The 16,493-nt window shown below is 44.2% G+C and overlaps 1 protein-coding gene across 4 annotated transcripts in view; it reads left to right on the top strand.

Moving 5' to 3' along the window:
• Positions 1-16,493, top strand: part of MORC2 (MORC family CW-type zinc finger 2) — a 40,586-nt gene that overhangs the window by 12,412 nt on the left and 11,681 nt on the right. For all 4 annotated transcript variants that reach the window (XM_030335664.1, XM_030335663.1, XM_030335667.1 and 1 more), the window contains exons 4-12: positions 4,433-4,501; positions 4,974-5,064; positions 8,496-8,604; positions 12,370-12,529; positions 12,691-12,802; positions 13,321-13,446; positions 14,050-14,129; positions 14,842-14,924; positions 15,483-15,568. In XM_030335664.1, the coding sequence (XP_030191524.1) occupies positions 4,433-4,501; positions 4,974-5,064; positions 8,496-8,604; positions 12,370-12,529; positions 12,691-12,802; positions 13,321-13,446; positions 14,050-14,129; positions 14,842-14,924; positions 15,483-15,568 (916 nt within the window). The remainder of the gene's footprint in view (positions 1-4,432; positions 4,502-4,973; positions 5,065-8,495; positions 8,605-12,369; positions 12,530-12,690; positions 12,803-13,320; positions 13,447-14,049; positions 14,130-14,841; positions 14,925-15,482; positions 15,569-16,493) is intronic.

The following is a 16,493-nucleotide window of genomic DNA, read 5'->3' as shown; positions in this document are numbered from 1 at the left end:
TGCACAGATGGTAAAGCAGAGAAAGGGCCTCTACTCCAAGTGACATTGAAAGGAAAAATCATCAGAGCTGAGTCTATTTGAAAGAAACAGTTTTAAACAGAGATCATCTCTGTCCCCTCCTTCCACCTTCGGCGGGTGAATTTCACTAAGAAAATTTTGTCCATTATACTCAAAATGGAGCATAACAGTTGGATTTCAATTTAAATGAAAAGGGCCAACTGTGCATTTATTCTGTGCTCAGTGTTCTTACTGCTGTTGTGCTTTGGGAGGAGTCCAGAGAGGATGTGATGGGGCCTTTTCTAAGTTCTCATTAGAGAACTTAAGTCTCTAATTGGAGAGACAGCACTCTGCAGATGATTAGAGAACAATAACTTGGTCTTAAGGGAATTGTCAAGGCAGTTAAAGATTAAATGGTATGATAGAATCAGTAAGGACTACAGCATTTTGGAAAAAGACTTGATTTACTCCAAATAGCTCGAGATTGGGAGTCTTGGCTGAGGTATCACTTCACTCTTTCTATCTCAGGGCCTTATTAACACATTCAACAGGAGGAATAAAAGCAACCTGATTTTACAAGTAGAATAATAAAATCAGTAATATCCTAGTACTATAAAGTTCTTATTGTTGGTACAGAGGGGAAAGTATTTTCCTGTCTCCCGTTCTGAAACTAGATTGATACTGAACTTGGAAATCCCCTCAAACATCAGATTTAGTTTGAATTCACTACAAATTCACATTTTAAAAGATTGTATTTAAACCTAAGAAGGGTGACAAAGGAACCAGACTCTTAAAGTGCAGAGGTGTTCACTCACCCAAAACATTCCTATTAGATGGGGTCATACCATAATGTGCCTGTCAGAAGTAGATTTGGTATTTTTATTGACTTTCTTGACTTCTTTGTATAGGAGTGTCACTTCTCAAAGAAAGATCCCTTTTGTGATGCCGAATCATAGAAATGGAAAATTAGAGCATGTGAACCTGAAATGTATAGTGCTCAGATGGCAAAAGAACAAGAACTTGGATGTCATTTTATTACAACTTCTGCTGAGGACATTATTTTATCATCTCTGACTTTTGATTTATTAGCTCCATTTTACATTTCTTCTGCTTCTATTTCCTGTCTTCTCCCCAGTGAGAGTTGGATGATGGGATGTGGGATGTCAGGCTGATTTGGAGAAGCTAGACTTAGCCATATTGGGGGGAGCTTAGATGTGCATCCTTCCAAATTTGTTCTGATAATCTTACATAGCTGCTACCAGGATCTGAGGCACAACTGCAAAGAAGACAGTTTGGCTTTGCCCTCCCTGTCTTGGTTCCAAAATGTATGATGGGAGTGGAAGCATACAACCCCCAGCTGCTTAGACTCTCCTCTCTCCAGAACTCCCTGTTCTTCATCAAAATCCTTTGCTTGGAGGCTTCATATATCACTCAAATGACTGACAAAGTAAATATCAGGTGTTAGGAATACATCTCTAACTTGTGGAATGTCTGAGGAGATTGTTTTAAGCAGGGATGCGATGGGTTCTTTATTCTCTAGTTCAGTGCTTCTCAAAGAGTGGTCTGTTGATGGACAGCGTCACCTGTGGAGCTTGTTAGAAATAAAAATTCTGGGGCGCCTGGGTGGCTCAGTCGGTTGAGCATCTGACTTCTGCTCAGGTCATGATCTCGTGGTTCCTGAGTTCGAGCCCCGAGTTGGGCTCTGTGCTGACAGCTTGGAGCCTGGAGCCTGCTTTGGATTCTGCGTCTCCCTCTCTCTCTGCCCCTCCCCTGCTCATGCTCTCTCTCTGTCTCAAAAATAAATAAAAATATTTTTAAAAATTAAAAAAAAAAAGAAATAAAAATTCTTAGGTACCACCTCAGATTCACACAGACTTTCCAGGGTAGAGCCCAGAATCTGTATTTTTAACAAGGTCTTCAGCTGATTCTTAACGCAGACTACATTTTGCTCTTGCTGTTACTCTTCTTGGTCTCCTGCTTAAACCCTCCTGATTACCTAACCTTCTACAGAGAGTAGCAGCTTTTGGACTCTAAGCTCTGTGAAGGCAGTGATCATATCTGTATTGTTTACTGTTGTTTTTATCACAGAGCCAGGCACAGAGGAAGTGCTCAGTAAATGCTCATTGAATAAATGAGTGATTAGGATAAGCATTATAGCCAGGTAAAGATACCACATTGCATATTTACAAAGTTGAAGAAGTGACTGCTGTGTCAGCTAGTCTCTCTTGGCCCTGAGGCAGTGTTGCACTTGATCATGGACTTGGTTACTACTAGCTGCATACAGGCTGTTGATCACTGTGTGGCCAGGAGGATCCTCTATTGGTGGATCTCTTAACCCTTGTAAACCATATGAAAAATCTTTGAAATGAAGTCTTTGAACAAGAAAGGTATCTCAGACCCCCTGTTAAGTGGTGATTTTGTGTTAAAACAGCCTGCAAATCCTATTCTAACAAACACAAGGGCCTAGAGTAACTTCCTATTTAGTGTTCCAGAAATGCCAGTCATCTTTGAAGACTTTTGTTTTTTTTTTTTTTTTTTCAACGTTTATTTGTTTTTGGGACAGAGAGAGACAGAGCATGAACGGGGCAGGGGCAGAGAGAGAGGGAGACACAGAATCGGAAACAGGCTCCAGGCTCTGAGCCATCAGCCCAGAGCCCGACGCGGGGCTCGAACTCACGGACCGCGAGATCGTGACCTGGCTGAAGTCAGACGCTCAACCGACTGCGCCACCCAGGCGCCCCTTGAAGACTTTTGAAATGCACTTGGCTTGAACCAATTTCTGAATCCCGAAGCACAGTCTTCATGTACATTTTATGGCTGAAGTGTACAGCAAATGGCTCTTGGTTAGATTTAGAACACTTTTACCATGTTCTGTATCTGACCCAGATTGAGTCTCCATGTGATACCTTGCTTCCTCCAGAAGGAAATTTTGAAGTCTTTTTGCACTTTTCTTGCACTTGCTCCTGCTTACTAGATCTCATTTGGATTCTCCATACTTTGATAAGAGGCACTGCCATAAGGAGAAATTTTCTTATCTACTAGTAGTACTTCCAGGAAGATCCTTGTTCTTCAACTTTCAAGAAGCACTTGTTATTAACATTTTAGTAGAGCTAAATTCCTGAACATTTAGTGATACTTGAAAATCTCTGTGCTTTATAGTACTTTTGAAATAGTGTTTTAAATTACACTAACTAGTTCATTTAACGAAGGTGATCATGACTCCCTTGAATCTTTAGCCTTAGGAGAGGACAAAGAGTGTTTTAAACTGAGATTCCTCAGCTTGGATAGTGTATGAAGTTGGTGAACCTCAGCTTAGGGGAGACAAAAAAGTTCTCAGGAAGTAGTCTCCAAAGCAGTCTTGGGCTTGTCTCCGTAGTACCTTACATAGACCTTTCTTTTAATAGAAGTGCTCTCCTGATTCCAAAGCCCGTGCTGTTCCTCCTTTGCCAACACAGTACTCATCATTGGTCAAAGGCACCTTGGAAACTCCAGTATGGTCCCCTTCCCTATTGGAGAATCTTTTCTTTAGTGTTTGTGAGATGCTTAGACCCAGACTACTTTGAGTAACCACCTGCTGCTGAAGAAGACAGCTACCGAAAGAAGAGGTTCTTCCACCTACTGAAATGGCAGTCAGTTTGTTTTGTTCCCTTCCTGTTGACCAGGAAGCCTTGCCATGGCTGCACTGTCAAAGGACTTCTTTTGTCAAAAGACTGCTCCTCCTTCCAGTTGAGCAAGTCCAGCTGGGAACCAGGAAGTTCTCACTACACCTTGTGCCATCTCATTCCTAGGTTGGGGAGCCATTTCAAGGACCCGTACCAAGCAGAAGATGTGGCAATGAATACATATAGCCCAGAAACTAAAGTTAGCCTGGGGCTAGTCACACATAGACATAGCAGTTTGTCTGGATAGTAGCTGTCACCGCTGTGCCCGTGGCGTGTCTGGCTTGATTGCTTTGTCTGATGGCTACCCCAAACTTAACCCACAAAGGAGATGCTCTGTTGAATTTGAGGAGTATTGATAAGGTAGAGTGTGTAGTAGTTGGAATGCTTTAGTGGCTTGGGGTCCATGGCAGAGGACAGAGGTAGAAGTAATCCAGGTGGAAAGAGGCAGAAGGATGATTGAGGTTTGTGTGAAATACATGATATTTAGTGGTCCTTGGTGTGGTTAGTCTAGTGGACCAGGTATTTCCTGCCCTCAAAGATTCTCTCAAGCTTTGTCATGAACTAGAAAGCATTGGAGAACCTTTGATAGTAAGGCCCACCCTCAAGGGCTCTGACATTTACTTCACACTAGCTAAGGCTGTTAGAAGGAGGAGCTAGATTTGGCATTCTAACCTTTTTGGATCAAATGTCACATTGGTATACATTCTGATTTTACCCGTGTTGCCACCCTCTGATAGGTAACTACCCAGTAATGGCAACTGCTTCTTTTACAGAAAGGCGAGAGGACCTTCGAGGAGGATTTATGCTTTGCTTTTTGGATGATGGAGCAGGAATGGATCCAAGTAAGTGATGAGATGATTGCTTCTTTGGGGGAGGACGTAACTCTTTTTACAAAAAACTTATCGTGTTGTTTTTGTTACCTCACTGTTGTGATTAGAAGATCCATCTGGAGAGAGAGGTCTGTTGCAGGATCATAGGCTTAATTCCACTAATGGATTTGCCAGGTCTTGTCCTAGCATGGGAGATAGGATCTGAGTGGCAACCTGAAGTCAGTCAGATTACCTGTCTCTTGACAGTGTACTTATCAGCTTGCACAACATCCTAGAGCTAGAACTACAGAGGTCTCCGTCAGCCTTCATACCATGTTCTGGTAACAGAATAAGGTCATAGTAATGGTGGTGCTGACAGGCCAGTCTGAGATTGCCTCCATACACACAGCCCTGCTTGTATTTAACAAGGTTCAGACCTTTGATTTTTGAGGATCCTGGGAAAGAAATGCAAATGCTTCACTTTCTTTTGTGCCTGCCACTTCAGGTGATGCTGCCAGTGTGATCCAGTTTGGGAAGTCAGCCAAGCGAACGCCTGAGTCCACCCAGATTGGGCAGTATGGGAATGGGTTAAAATCGTAAGTATACCAGAAACCTGTCATAGGACTCCGTACAAAATCAAGCAGTGCTCTCTTGCTTCTGTCCAATGAAAATTTTCCTGCTCCTGATCCCTTCATCACTGTAACTCTGGAACAGAAGAAAAGTCAAAAAGAAGTGGTAGTTTGGGGACTTAGTAACTTTTGTTCTAAATCTGTAGTTTTCCTTACAGATTGAAAAGTATGAACATCTTAAACCAATTGGGGTGAGTGGAGTTGTAGTTTTCTCTTGGCAGTGTGCTCTGGAACCACATCTCTCCTCCTGAGGAAAATTCTTATTTTTACCCTGTGGTTGAGGTGGTTGTTTTTGGGGTTAGGATATCTGAGATGGTAAAGGGTTGTTTCATGTCACAGCACTGTTCCCTGAGCGCCTGCCATATGGGGATCCAGGGTGAGTAAAAGATCTGAACCCTCCCTCCCAGAAGACAGGGTCTCCACTCATATGTCCTGCTGGACTCTGTAGCAGGGACCTACCTAATGTCTTCAAATCTCTTGGGACTTCTTTCTCAGCCCTTGGTTCCCACTTGTTTGGTGTTTGGAATGTGTTGTTCTGATTTTCAGTGAAGCCCCAAGAGAAAGGTTTCTATTTCTGAAGTGCTCACTTCCAGCTGTACATACCTTTGGATGGAATAAGATTTAGAGTTTGTACAAATGGAATTCTGAGTCACGTTTCCAGTCTTGCTGTGGAAACGTGTTGTTTTGTTTGAGAGAGGATGGTGCTTTGGTTAGTTAACGTTATCAGTAGTCCCTCACATGCAGTGTGCTTTGGGTGTGTGGCAGGGGAAGAGAATGCTTACAAAGACATGAGGGACATGGTACCTGGACTTTTTGATTTGTCTTTCAGGGGAGAAACCAAATGGAAATAATGGGCACTTATCATGTGCCAGGCACCATGCTAAAAACTTTACTTGGATGATTTCGTTTAATTCTCATTATACCCCTTTGTGGTGTAGGGACTATTATTTTCATTTTCTACTGAGGAAATTGAGGTTTATGGGGATGAAGTGATTTCCCCAGAGTTACAAAAATATTGGCCCGAGCGTATAGCTGAGATAAGAACCAGGTCCTTCTGACTGCAGAGCTGGAGCTGTTCTCCATCTCACTTCAGTCACACAAACAAGTTCAAATCTCACCTCAGCCACTTAATTACTTCTTTGACCCTCAGTTTCTTCCTTTGTAAATTGGGATTATAATACATACTGAATAAGTTAAGGATTAAATGCTCTCATTGCTGTGAGAGCCCTAGACTAGTTTCTGGATTTTTTTTCTTTTTTAAGTTTATTTATTTATTTTGAGAGGGAGAGAGAGAGAAAGCAAGCAGGGGAGGGGCAGAGAGAGAAAATCCCAAGCATGCTCTGTGCTGTCAGCACAGAGCCCGATGTGGGGCCAGAACTCACAACTGTGAGATCATGACCTGAGCCGAAACCAAGAGTTGGATGTGTAACCAGCTGAGCCACCCAGGCACCCCTAGTTTCTGGATTCTTATTTTATTTCTCTTTTGATCTTTCCATGGCAGATTCCTGGCCTGATTCACTGGGTCTGTGGGTTCCGTGGGTTCCCCAGGTGATTCCAGCACTGGTGCTCTAAGTCCCCAATGACTGTAGTCTCCTAGAGTCAGTGTGATAGAAGAAGCCCTGACTTCCCTTCTGGATTATAGGCTAACCTCCTCCTAACTGGTTTTAGTAATTTTGTGACCTTAGGCAAGCTGTTTCATGTCTCTGAAATCTATTTCCTAATCTAGAAAATGGGGTTCTACTCTTTGACATTCTCTCTTACAAAGCAAGCTTAAGGAGCAAACAAAATGTGACTCTGACTGTGCTTAGAATTAGAAGACCAGGAAGTTGAGAGTGTTATTAGCATAATTTAGTGCAATGATATTTGTAAAGGACCTATTGAGGTTGGAGCCATCTAGTGTTGAGAGTGTATTTATTTTGATACCAATTCAGAAGTTGAAAAAGTGTTTCAGGAGGGAGTGATTTGTGCTGAGAATAGGGCTGAGAAGCAAGGAAGCCAGCAGACATGGTATTTTTGGGGTTGTTGCTCTTCAGCCTCCAAGGTCAGGTTCAAAGAGGGAAGAAAGAGGCACAAAGTGAGAGTTTTTGCCAAATTAGGGCAAGAGTAAGCTTTGACAGAAGGCAAGGTAATGTGCCTCATTTTGCCACCCATAAGCTTCAGAGAAGAAGGAGGAGGGCTGTGAAATTGTCAGGGGAAGGAACATTGCCAATGTCTTAGGAACTAGAGGATGAAAAACAGAACTTGGCAGCCCCCAGGGTGTCTCTGGATAGTGTCCTGGGTGTTTTCCTGAGCATTTGGGGGAAATGGGACATGGCATTCATTTGTGTGTTTGGCATGCTAGCCTGGTTTGTATTTGTACATAGAAGAGAGTATTGAGGCTTCCCATTGCCATCCGCTCCCTGGGGTATTATGGAGACTAATGAGATAATAGCCATAAAGCCCCAGAAGCTACTCAGAAGAAGGGAGCTAAACAGTCCCATTGTTCATTGGGCAATGAACTGTTAGAACTTCTGCCCTGTTCCACGTTGCCCAGAAAGGCTTGTCTTTGCCTGTTCCTCAGATGATTGAATGTGGCCAGAGGAAGGAAGCAGTTGATTCCATTCAGACTTTTGCCTTGTGGAACCCAGCCTCGAGGCACATTTCCCAGAACCAGTTGCATACAGAAGCAGGGACCACCTATGTCATAATGAGCTTGAGGTGGCAAAACAATTTTGAGACAGAAGATGGTTATAGTTCTAAGATATGAGCCAATTATAGGCCTTAAAAACTGTGATTAAGAGTTATATTGTGTATGGTTGGGGGGGTCAGGTTTAGCTGAGCTTTGGGGTCATACCGTTGGGTTTTTTTGTTGTTTTTTGTTTTGTTTTTTTTTTGAGAACTTATGAGCATAGATCGTGGGCTATGCCCTTGATGGTTCTGCCATTTGATGAGTGAATGAGAAATACCTGACGGGAACTGGATGTGGTCAGTATGTTGAAGGTGTCAGTTCCTGGAGGGAAACTTGATGGTGACACATTCAAAGAGTACAGCAGCCCTTGTGTAGCTGAGATGAACCTGGTGCATGGGCAGCAGGATTACTTGTTACTATTGTGGCAGCAGGTTGGGGGTGACACTAACTTGGGGCTGACAATTGCTGGTGAATGTGCCCTATAAGGGTGGTGAAGGAGCCCTGTATGGTGGGTAAGTGGGGTCAGGCAAGTTGTGAGGAGTGATGAAAGTTGATGGAAGACCAGAGGAATGAGGGCCGTGGGCCTCAGCTCAGGGTCCTAGGATGGAGGGAGGTCTTGAGTAGAGCCTCCTAAAGGCAGTTTTAGTCACATCCAGAGAGTGAATTTGCTTCTTTTTCAGATGAGTTTTTGAATCCCTGGGAGAATAATCCATTTTTGCTTCCCTTTCAGGGGCTCAATGCGCATTGGGAAGGATTTTATACTCTTCACCAAGAAGGAGGATACCATGACTTGCCTCTTCTTGTCCAGGACCTTTCATGAGGAGGAAGGCATTGATGAGGTAGGTCCTATCCTTGTGGTTTGAGTTGCCATTTAACATTTTCCAGATCTGGGGCACCTGGATGGCCCAGTCAGCTAAGCATCCAACTCTTGATTTTGTCTCAGGTCGTGATCTCACAATTCATGAGTTTGAGCCCCGCGTCGGGCTCTGCACTGACAGCATGAAGCCTGCTTGGGATTCTCTGTCTCTCTCTGCCTCTCTTTCTCTCTCCAAAAATAAATAAACATTAAAAACAAGCACACAAATAGACATTTCCCACATCTGACCAGGGTCTTTCTGTAGGTCATTTGCCATCGATGCTGGACTCATTCAGGTTGCAGGATTACAGCCACACCCCTGTTACTGGATTAGCTGGTTGGATGAATTGGTTGAAGCATCAGGCAGACCTTTTAGTTTAAGAGAAGGTAAAATCTCAAAGCTTCAGAGAACAGTTGTCCTGTTTCTGAGAATGGGGTCATCAAATGGCAGGAACCAAGGATTTGTACCTTCTTTAGAGCTGCAGCCTGAATTCATTCTGGCAGGGTGTCAATATGGAGTTGTTTTATCAAAGGGAGTGTTTTGGCTTCATAACTATGGGTGGAGACCACAGGCTGTAATAATAATAGGAACTAATAATTGGAGCAGCATAGTCTTTCCTATATGATGGTGATTTTGTGGAATGTGCTATGAATGTATTTTCCTTTTGAAGAAATATGTTGCTTTAATCGTCTGTATCAGAAGGTACAAGTCAGATCCCTATAGGGCCTGGGTAGGTAGTGAAGCAGGTGGTGAGTGTATGGAAATCATTGTCATAAGTTCTTCACTAAATGGCAGATGACAAATAGCCCCAGGTCATCATTGCTATATTGGAAGGAAGTTCTAATGAATCTAGAATATTCTGATTTTAAAACGTGTTGGTAATTAACTATGTAAGCTAAACACATGCTCCATTGATTTTCTTTGTGGCCTGGTGGTTCACATATCTGCAGAGCTGGTCTGGTGAGGTCTGTGCTTCCTCATGGTGGGGATCAGGGATAGCCTCAGTCTTCCCAGCCTCAGACTGGACTCTTACCTCCTTTCATGTGTGAGAAGTGGTGACTAGAGCTTTAGAGAGGGGGTTAAGAGGGTTTTCAGAGAGAAATCCATGGCTGTTGCATAAATAGATAGGTGAATTTGGTCAGGTTTTCAATCTGATTAATCTCTGGTGGTTAGCTGTGGGTAAATTTGTGCTGGCCCTGTTTAGATGAGCCTAAATCATAGCAAACTAGTTCATGTTGGGAATGAAAGGTTGTCTTTTTCCACTGCCTTTCCTTGGCAAGCCGGTGGATGTATTTGCCTTTTTGGTGCACTGCGTCAGTTCACCCATCATACATGGAGTGAGAGAGGTGCTGTGGCTGGAAAGAACAGTCTCTTGGGAGAAGGTAGGGCAGGAGAACTTTTGCCCATGCTGCGATTTTCAGGAATGTTTCCTGATGGACTGTGGGTGGTAGGAGGTGGGTGGTGAAGTCCATGGAAATCATCTGTTCAAGGCCATCACCTTCCCTTGTGGGAAGGGACTTGGCAGAGGTGCCACCTGAAGAAAGGTGGTGGCCTCTGGAGATCAGGGAGGGTCAGTCAGGCTTGACCTCAGGGCCTTGGTGAGTGTGCAGGACTTAAAACGGCAAGTTTCAAAGGGATTTTAAGCAAAGGTGTAGCAGTATCAGTATCTTTTATAAAAAGGTCAGTTTGGTTGTTGTGTGGTGATTAGATTGGAAAGATAGAGGTGTTGGAGTAAACTAGTTGAGATGCCCTGGCTATGTGTAGCCTGCAGGGCTGCAGTAGGGAGGCGAGAGATGTAGGAAGAATTGTCATCTCTTTAGCATGAGGGGCCCACAAACCTGATGTTTGATTAGCAGAAAGGGGAAGGAGGGTCACGATGCAGGTTCTGATGTGGCAGCTGGGGTATAGTGGGCTGTCTGGAGCTGGTGAAGAATGGAAGAGAGTGACATCCTCTTCTGCTAGTCTTTGCTGAAGAACTTAAGTTTTCTCCTGGACACGCAGTCGGGTCTGGGTCCAGAGCTTGAGGGGAGGCCTAGGCTCTGGAAACCTTGGTAGCAGATGAGCACACCTAAAGGAGCATGCAGAGTGAGAAGAGGACTTGGGATCTCAGGGATGCTAACATTTAACGTGTAGGAAGAGGAGAAAGTGGCAAAAAAGACAGGAGTGGGTAGGAGGAAAACCAGCAGAGTGGTGACATTGAAACTAAAGAAGTGTCCCAATGGCAGGGATGGGTGCCAGTGGAAGTACATGCAGTTTAAAGTAATATTATTGTCAAAAAAACAAAAAACAAAAAAAAAAGCTCTTATCACCTGGGGCTGCTGTGAAAAATGGGAGTTGCAGTGTGAGGTACAGAGTCACAGAACACAAATGGAACTCGGTTCCCCTGGTGAAAAAGCTAGGTTGAAATTTTTTCCTTACTTGGTGCTAGAAGGTCACTATTTTGGATTGTACTCTAGTGCAAACTCAGCCAAGATTTCAAAATAAGATCATTTTGGCTGGTTAGGAATGTGTCCAAACCAGCTCTAGGGATGAATACCATCAGACATTAAGCTTCTTAGAAACCAGTAAAATCTCTTCCAACCCTCAACAGTTTTATCACCCTGGCACTTGTTAAAATGCAGTGTCCCTTTTTCCTTAGGTGGAGGGGGGCATGTGATTTGAACCTTTGAGGTATCTGGACTGGTTTGCTCTACAGAGGGAATCAAGCAGTCAGCCATCCCTAGGCTCTCATGGGCAGCTGGCTGGGGGAGGAGTACATCTAAGCCTGTGGGAGTGGCACTTGAGGATACAGTTTTAGAAGAAAGAGGATTTTTTTCCTCTTAGTTTTATTGAGGTGTAGTTGATAAGGGTAGGACTTTTAAAAACATAAACATAAGATTAAATTCCATAATATGAAAGAGTATATTAAAATATGGGTACCGTTGGGAGAATAAGTATAAAGTGAACATGATAGCTGCCATGATAGACTGATACTAGGAGTTCCCAGTGTGCCCCTCACCAGTTGTATTCCTTATTGCACCTCTGAAGGAGCTGCCTTCAGGTAGGTTTTGTGATGATTGCCTTGTTTCTCTTTATAGTTTTGTCACCTGTATTGTGTGTACGCATTCTTGAGTAACAGTTTAGTTTTGTGTGTTTATGACTTTTATAGAAGTGGGCTCCTACCATAGGTTTTTTTTCCACTTTGCCTTTTTCATCTAACATTGTTTTTGAGATCCATCCATGTTGATGTTAGTAGCTGTTTGTTCATTGTCGTCACTACACAGTATTCCGTTGTATAAATATACAACAGTGTAATTTATTCTGTATTGGATATTTGTGTTACCCTTACATGTTTGCTGGTACGTAAGTGCGGAAGTTTCTGCTAGGATATAACCTGGGGATGGAATTGCTGAGTTGTAGGTTTATTTGTATCTTTGGATTTACTAGATAATAACAAATATTTTTTTGGTAGTAGAGTAGAATTATTAGCAGATTAGGAGGATGGCCAGGGGCATCCCAAGCAGGGCACCGCTCATGCAGAGACCCCCCAACAGCATAAATCAGCACATCCCAGAGGATCTAGTGCTGTGACGCTGAGTCTTGGGAAGGGGCAGAAGCCACAGAGCCTCTGGTGCCAAGCTGCAAAGCTTGGACCTCACCACTGGGGCATTGTGGAGCCACTGTGGAGAGGGATGAGATGGATACACATTTTGGGGGAAGGCTGTTCTGGGTCCTCCCTCAAAGTATCTGCCCATGTTTACTCCAAAGGTGATAGTTCCATTGCCCACCTGGAATGCTCGCACCCGGGAACCTGTCACAGACAACGTGGAGAAGTTTGCCATTGAGACAGAACTCATCTATAAGTATTCTCCCTTCCGCAATGAAGAGGAGGTTATGTCTCAGTTCATGAAGATTCCTGGGGACAGTGGTAAGTAGGCTTTGAGCCTGCAGCCCCTAGAATCCAGTAGCTCCAAAAAAAAAAAAAAAAAAAAAAAAAAAAAAAAAAAAAAGAATCCAGTAGCTCCAGAGCCATGAGGAGTTTGGGGATGGGTAGGGGGCACCTGGAGAATGAAAGGATTTGTTTCCCAGGAACACTGGTGATCATTTTCAATCTCAAACTCATGGATAATGGAGAGCCAGAGCTAGACATAATCTCAAATCCAAGAGATATCCAGATGGCAGAGACTTCCCCAGAGGGCACGTGAGTGTGGCTGGGAAGGGAGGGAAGGCTTGGAACTGGTGTTCCATTTTCTCAGGGAGGGAAAGCTCTGGAGGTGACTTCAGGGAGTGGGGGAGAGCTTGTTCCCTGAATTTCCCACTATTGGAGTTGATGAAGCTGAGCATGCCCATGTCTTCTTGCCCCAAGCAGAGGGATGACTGGGACAGCAGCTCTTCAGCTAAGCCAAAAGAAAAGGTTAATTATCTCTGGTTCCAGTTCCTTGATTTGACAGAAGAAACCAGAGTCTAGAGAGGGGAGAGGATTTGCTGGGTCTGTAGTGGGGCCAGTGGTAGGGCCGGGTCAAGTGTCTGTGGAGTGCCTGTGCTGGAGACGTGAGGGGTGTGGTGCCCACAGTGAGGGAGCAGCCCTTCAGGGTGGTGAGAGAAGCCAAGATGTGAAGTGGAAAGGTGAAGGGCCTGCAGAGAGTTTGTCCTACCTTACCTGTGGTCAAGCTGATTGTGGGGTAGGTGATAGCACTCCTTTGTTCCTGCCACCTCTAGGAAGCCAGAGCGGCGCTCATTCCGCGCCTATGCTGCCGTGCTCTATATTGATCCCCGGATGAGGATCTTCATTCATGGGCACAAGGTGCAGACCAAGAGACTCTCCTGCTGCCTGTATAAGCCCAGGTAGGGGCCTGCCCACCCTGGTCTTGTTTCCCTTGAGCTGAGAATGGGGCCTCGGCTGTGATTCTCTGGAGCATTGTTGGAATGATGCTAGGAGTGATGATAAGAGGCTCTGACAGTGTTGATTGCACTTGGGCCTTTAAGCTGCTTGTGATTTACCACATAGAAACTTTTGAGTCCTGAGGGAGGGACACAGATGGCTGATAAGCTATGGAGGTTGGCTGGTGAAGCTCGTTGAGCATGAGTGCCTTCTCTGACATGGAGGGTGCCCTGCCTGGCACCGTGAACTATCTGAGCCTCTCAGCTTCAGGGCCAAGGGGCCTTTAGACACTACACAGGAGAGCAAAGACCCTGGCTGATTGCTGAGATTTATTTCTGCTGTGAGATTAATGACACACCTGGTGAGTAGTGGGGTTGCTAATCAAAGGTGGAGGAAGGGGCCAGTGGAATAAGGAATTTAGTCTTTTTTGCTGAAATGTTTGTTTTTGACTCATTATCAGTGTAGCCTGGGAGGAGGCAGGAAGGCAGAGTGTTTCCTGAGTTGCTCGGGTTGCTGTCCTACCCCACTGCTGCTTGTGTCTTCAGGTTGCTTTTTCCCCTGTTCAGGATGTACAAGTACACATCAAGCCGTTTCAAGACTCGTGCAGAGCAGGAGGTGAAGAAAGCTGAACATGTGGCACGGATTGGTAATGTCCCCCACCCCCTGGACAGGAGTAGTCAGGTTGGGGTTGTCTGGGGAATACTTGTGGCCACAGCAGGATCCAAAAAAGCTCCGTCCAGCACCCAGGAGCAAGTTGTTCTCCTAAACCACTGGTCTGGTTCCTCTTGTACCCCTCCCCCTGCATACCAATCCTCTCAGCAGTTTTTCTCCCCAGATTTTACTTTCTCTTTATCAGCCATTTATAGGGACTTATCTAAAACTGACAACTCTTCAGCTTGCCTAGAGTGAAGAATCTTACTGTCTTCTGGCCCAAATACTTGTGAAACTGATTATCCTGACTCCAGGGCAAAAATCTCAAGGTCTGTCATGCTGACAGGGCTTCGGGGCTGCTTGATGGAGAGTGATTGGCTGAGTACTTTGATAACTTCCTGCTCCTGCTGAGGCTGTAACTCTGGTTGCCTTGGGCAGTTTTTGACCTGTTCTCATTCATTTGTAAAGTTTAAAAAGCACGTCTCAAGTATAAATAGTGCCTGTTTTCTTTAGGGCCTCCAAACAAAAGGATGTTCCTTTTTGTACCAACTCTACATTCCAGGCAGGGAGGTTGCTTTCCCAGATGTCCTATTCCTTGAAAGTGCATACACATCTTGTCCAGTGGGAGCTACACTGTTGGATTCAGGAAGGATGACTAAGAATTTTGAACCTTTGAATTCCTTTTCATGATTTCTTCTGGGTTTTAGCTGAGGAGAAGGCACGGGAGGCGGAGAGCAAAGCTCGGACATTAGAAGTTCGCCTAGGTGGAGACCTCACACGGGACTCTAGGGTAAGGCCCTAGATCTGAGCAGCTGTTGTCTAGCATTTCTGGCATTAGGATCCCAGAGCTGGCCTGGCTCAGCTCCAGTGTAGTCATGAACTCCTTGCCCTAAAGCTGCAAAATGGGATGTTTCCATAATCACTGTTGAATACACCATATGTGAGAATCTTGGCTAATCATTTCAACATCCTGACAACCATGTAAAGTGGATACTGTTAGTATTCTCAGTTTATAGAAAGGAAGAATGAAGTGAAGATGGTCGCTTGCCCTGGGTCACACACAGTAGTGATAGTCTGAGCAGTTTTCTACCCTTCCCTGTCTGACACACATGTCTGTAGACTATTATTTCAGTTGGGGGTGTTTCCTCCTTCACGTGAGTGAGCCTGGTCAGGTGAAACACAGCTTTTGAGTTTGTCCTCATTAAGACCACTTTCTGTAGAAAGAAGTAAGTCTCTGTATGTGGTTTTGAATTCCTGTGATTTAAAGAAGTTTTAGATGTTTGTTATAATATTGCCTGCTGTGGCCCAGAGCACCTCCTCCCTCACTTGCGCCAATGTACATTTCCAGGTAATGTTGCGGCAGGTCCAGAACACAGCCATTACCCTGCGCAGGGAAGCTGATGTCAAGAAGCGGATCAAGGAGGCCAAGCAGCGGTGAGTGCCAGGGCTGGCTTTTGGTTTTTTAAAATTCTGTAACTTTTGTACTCGTTATTGACAAAGAGCTTGGGGAATCCTTCCCCCTCCTGTGCCATTTTTGTCACAAAGATTGCTTTGAGAAAACTGTTGATGTTGTGATCCCAAATGCTTGTCACATGCCCACTGCAGGTTTCTTGGCTGAGGTAGGAAAAGCCAGGGCAGGGCCAATCCCTAGAATTGAACACCAGACCTTCTTTCCTGGAAACTCCCTTTCTTTCCTTCCTTCCTCCCTCCCTTTATTCCTTTCTTTCTTTTCTTTTTGTTTCCTCACTCCCTCTCTTCTTTTTTTTCCTTCTATCCTCTCTTGTCCTTTTTTGTTTTTCCCTTTTCATTTAAAGGACGTAGAAAATGCTTATTGTATAAAACTTGTAAAGCACAGATGATTTAAGAAATAGGATTTTAAAACTCCCTTTTATTTATATTATTTGTTAATATCTTAATATTTTATCTGTGGTTACAAATGTGAAATAATGCTGTAAATTGAGTTTTGAACCTTTTTCATCTGGAATGGGCACTTGTCCTGGCTCATTTGATTATCTCCATGTCCCACCTTATGTCTGGAGCTTCTTGGGGCTCTGGACCTTGAATTCCTGGGTTGCTGCTTCATGGCCTTCCTATCATAGGCATCAATTTCGGGTTTCTTCTAAGTCATTTCACTGCTCCATTCATCTGCTTTCCAGCTCCATGATTTTGTTGATCTGTATCACATGATAGTCTCTTCTCTCACATACACGTTCATTGTGCCGGTGAATTTTTGTCTTTTTAAGATTAATTACTGTCACATTAGTAGAATAGGTATAACCTTGTGTTCGGTCCACCATGTAACTATCTTTGCAGCGATTTGTAGCCATTTCACAGTATCCCATTTATACTTAAATCCATC

The sequence above is a fragment of the Lynx canadensis genome, chromosome D3 (genome assembly GCF_007474595.2).
Source record: "Lynx canadensis isolate LIC74 chromosome D3, mLynCan4.pri.v2, whole genome shotgun sequence".
Classification (NCBI taxonomy): domain Eukaryota; kingdom Metazoa; phylum Chordata; class Mammalia; order Carnivora; family Felidae; genus Lynx; species Lynx canadensis.
Note: the sequence above shows the minus strand (reverse complement) of the source record. Positions and strands in the feature narration are given on the sequence as shown.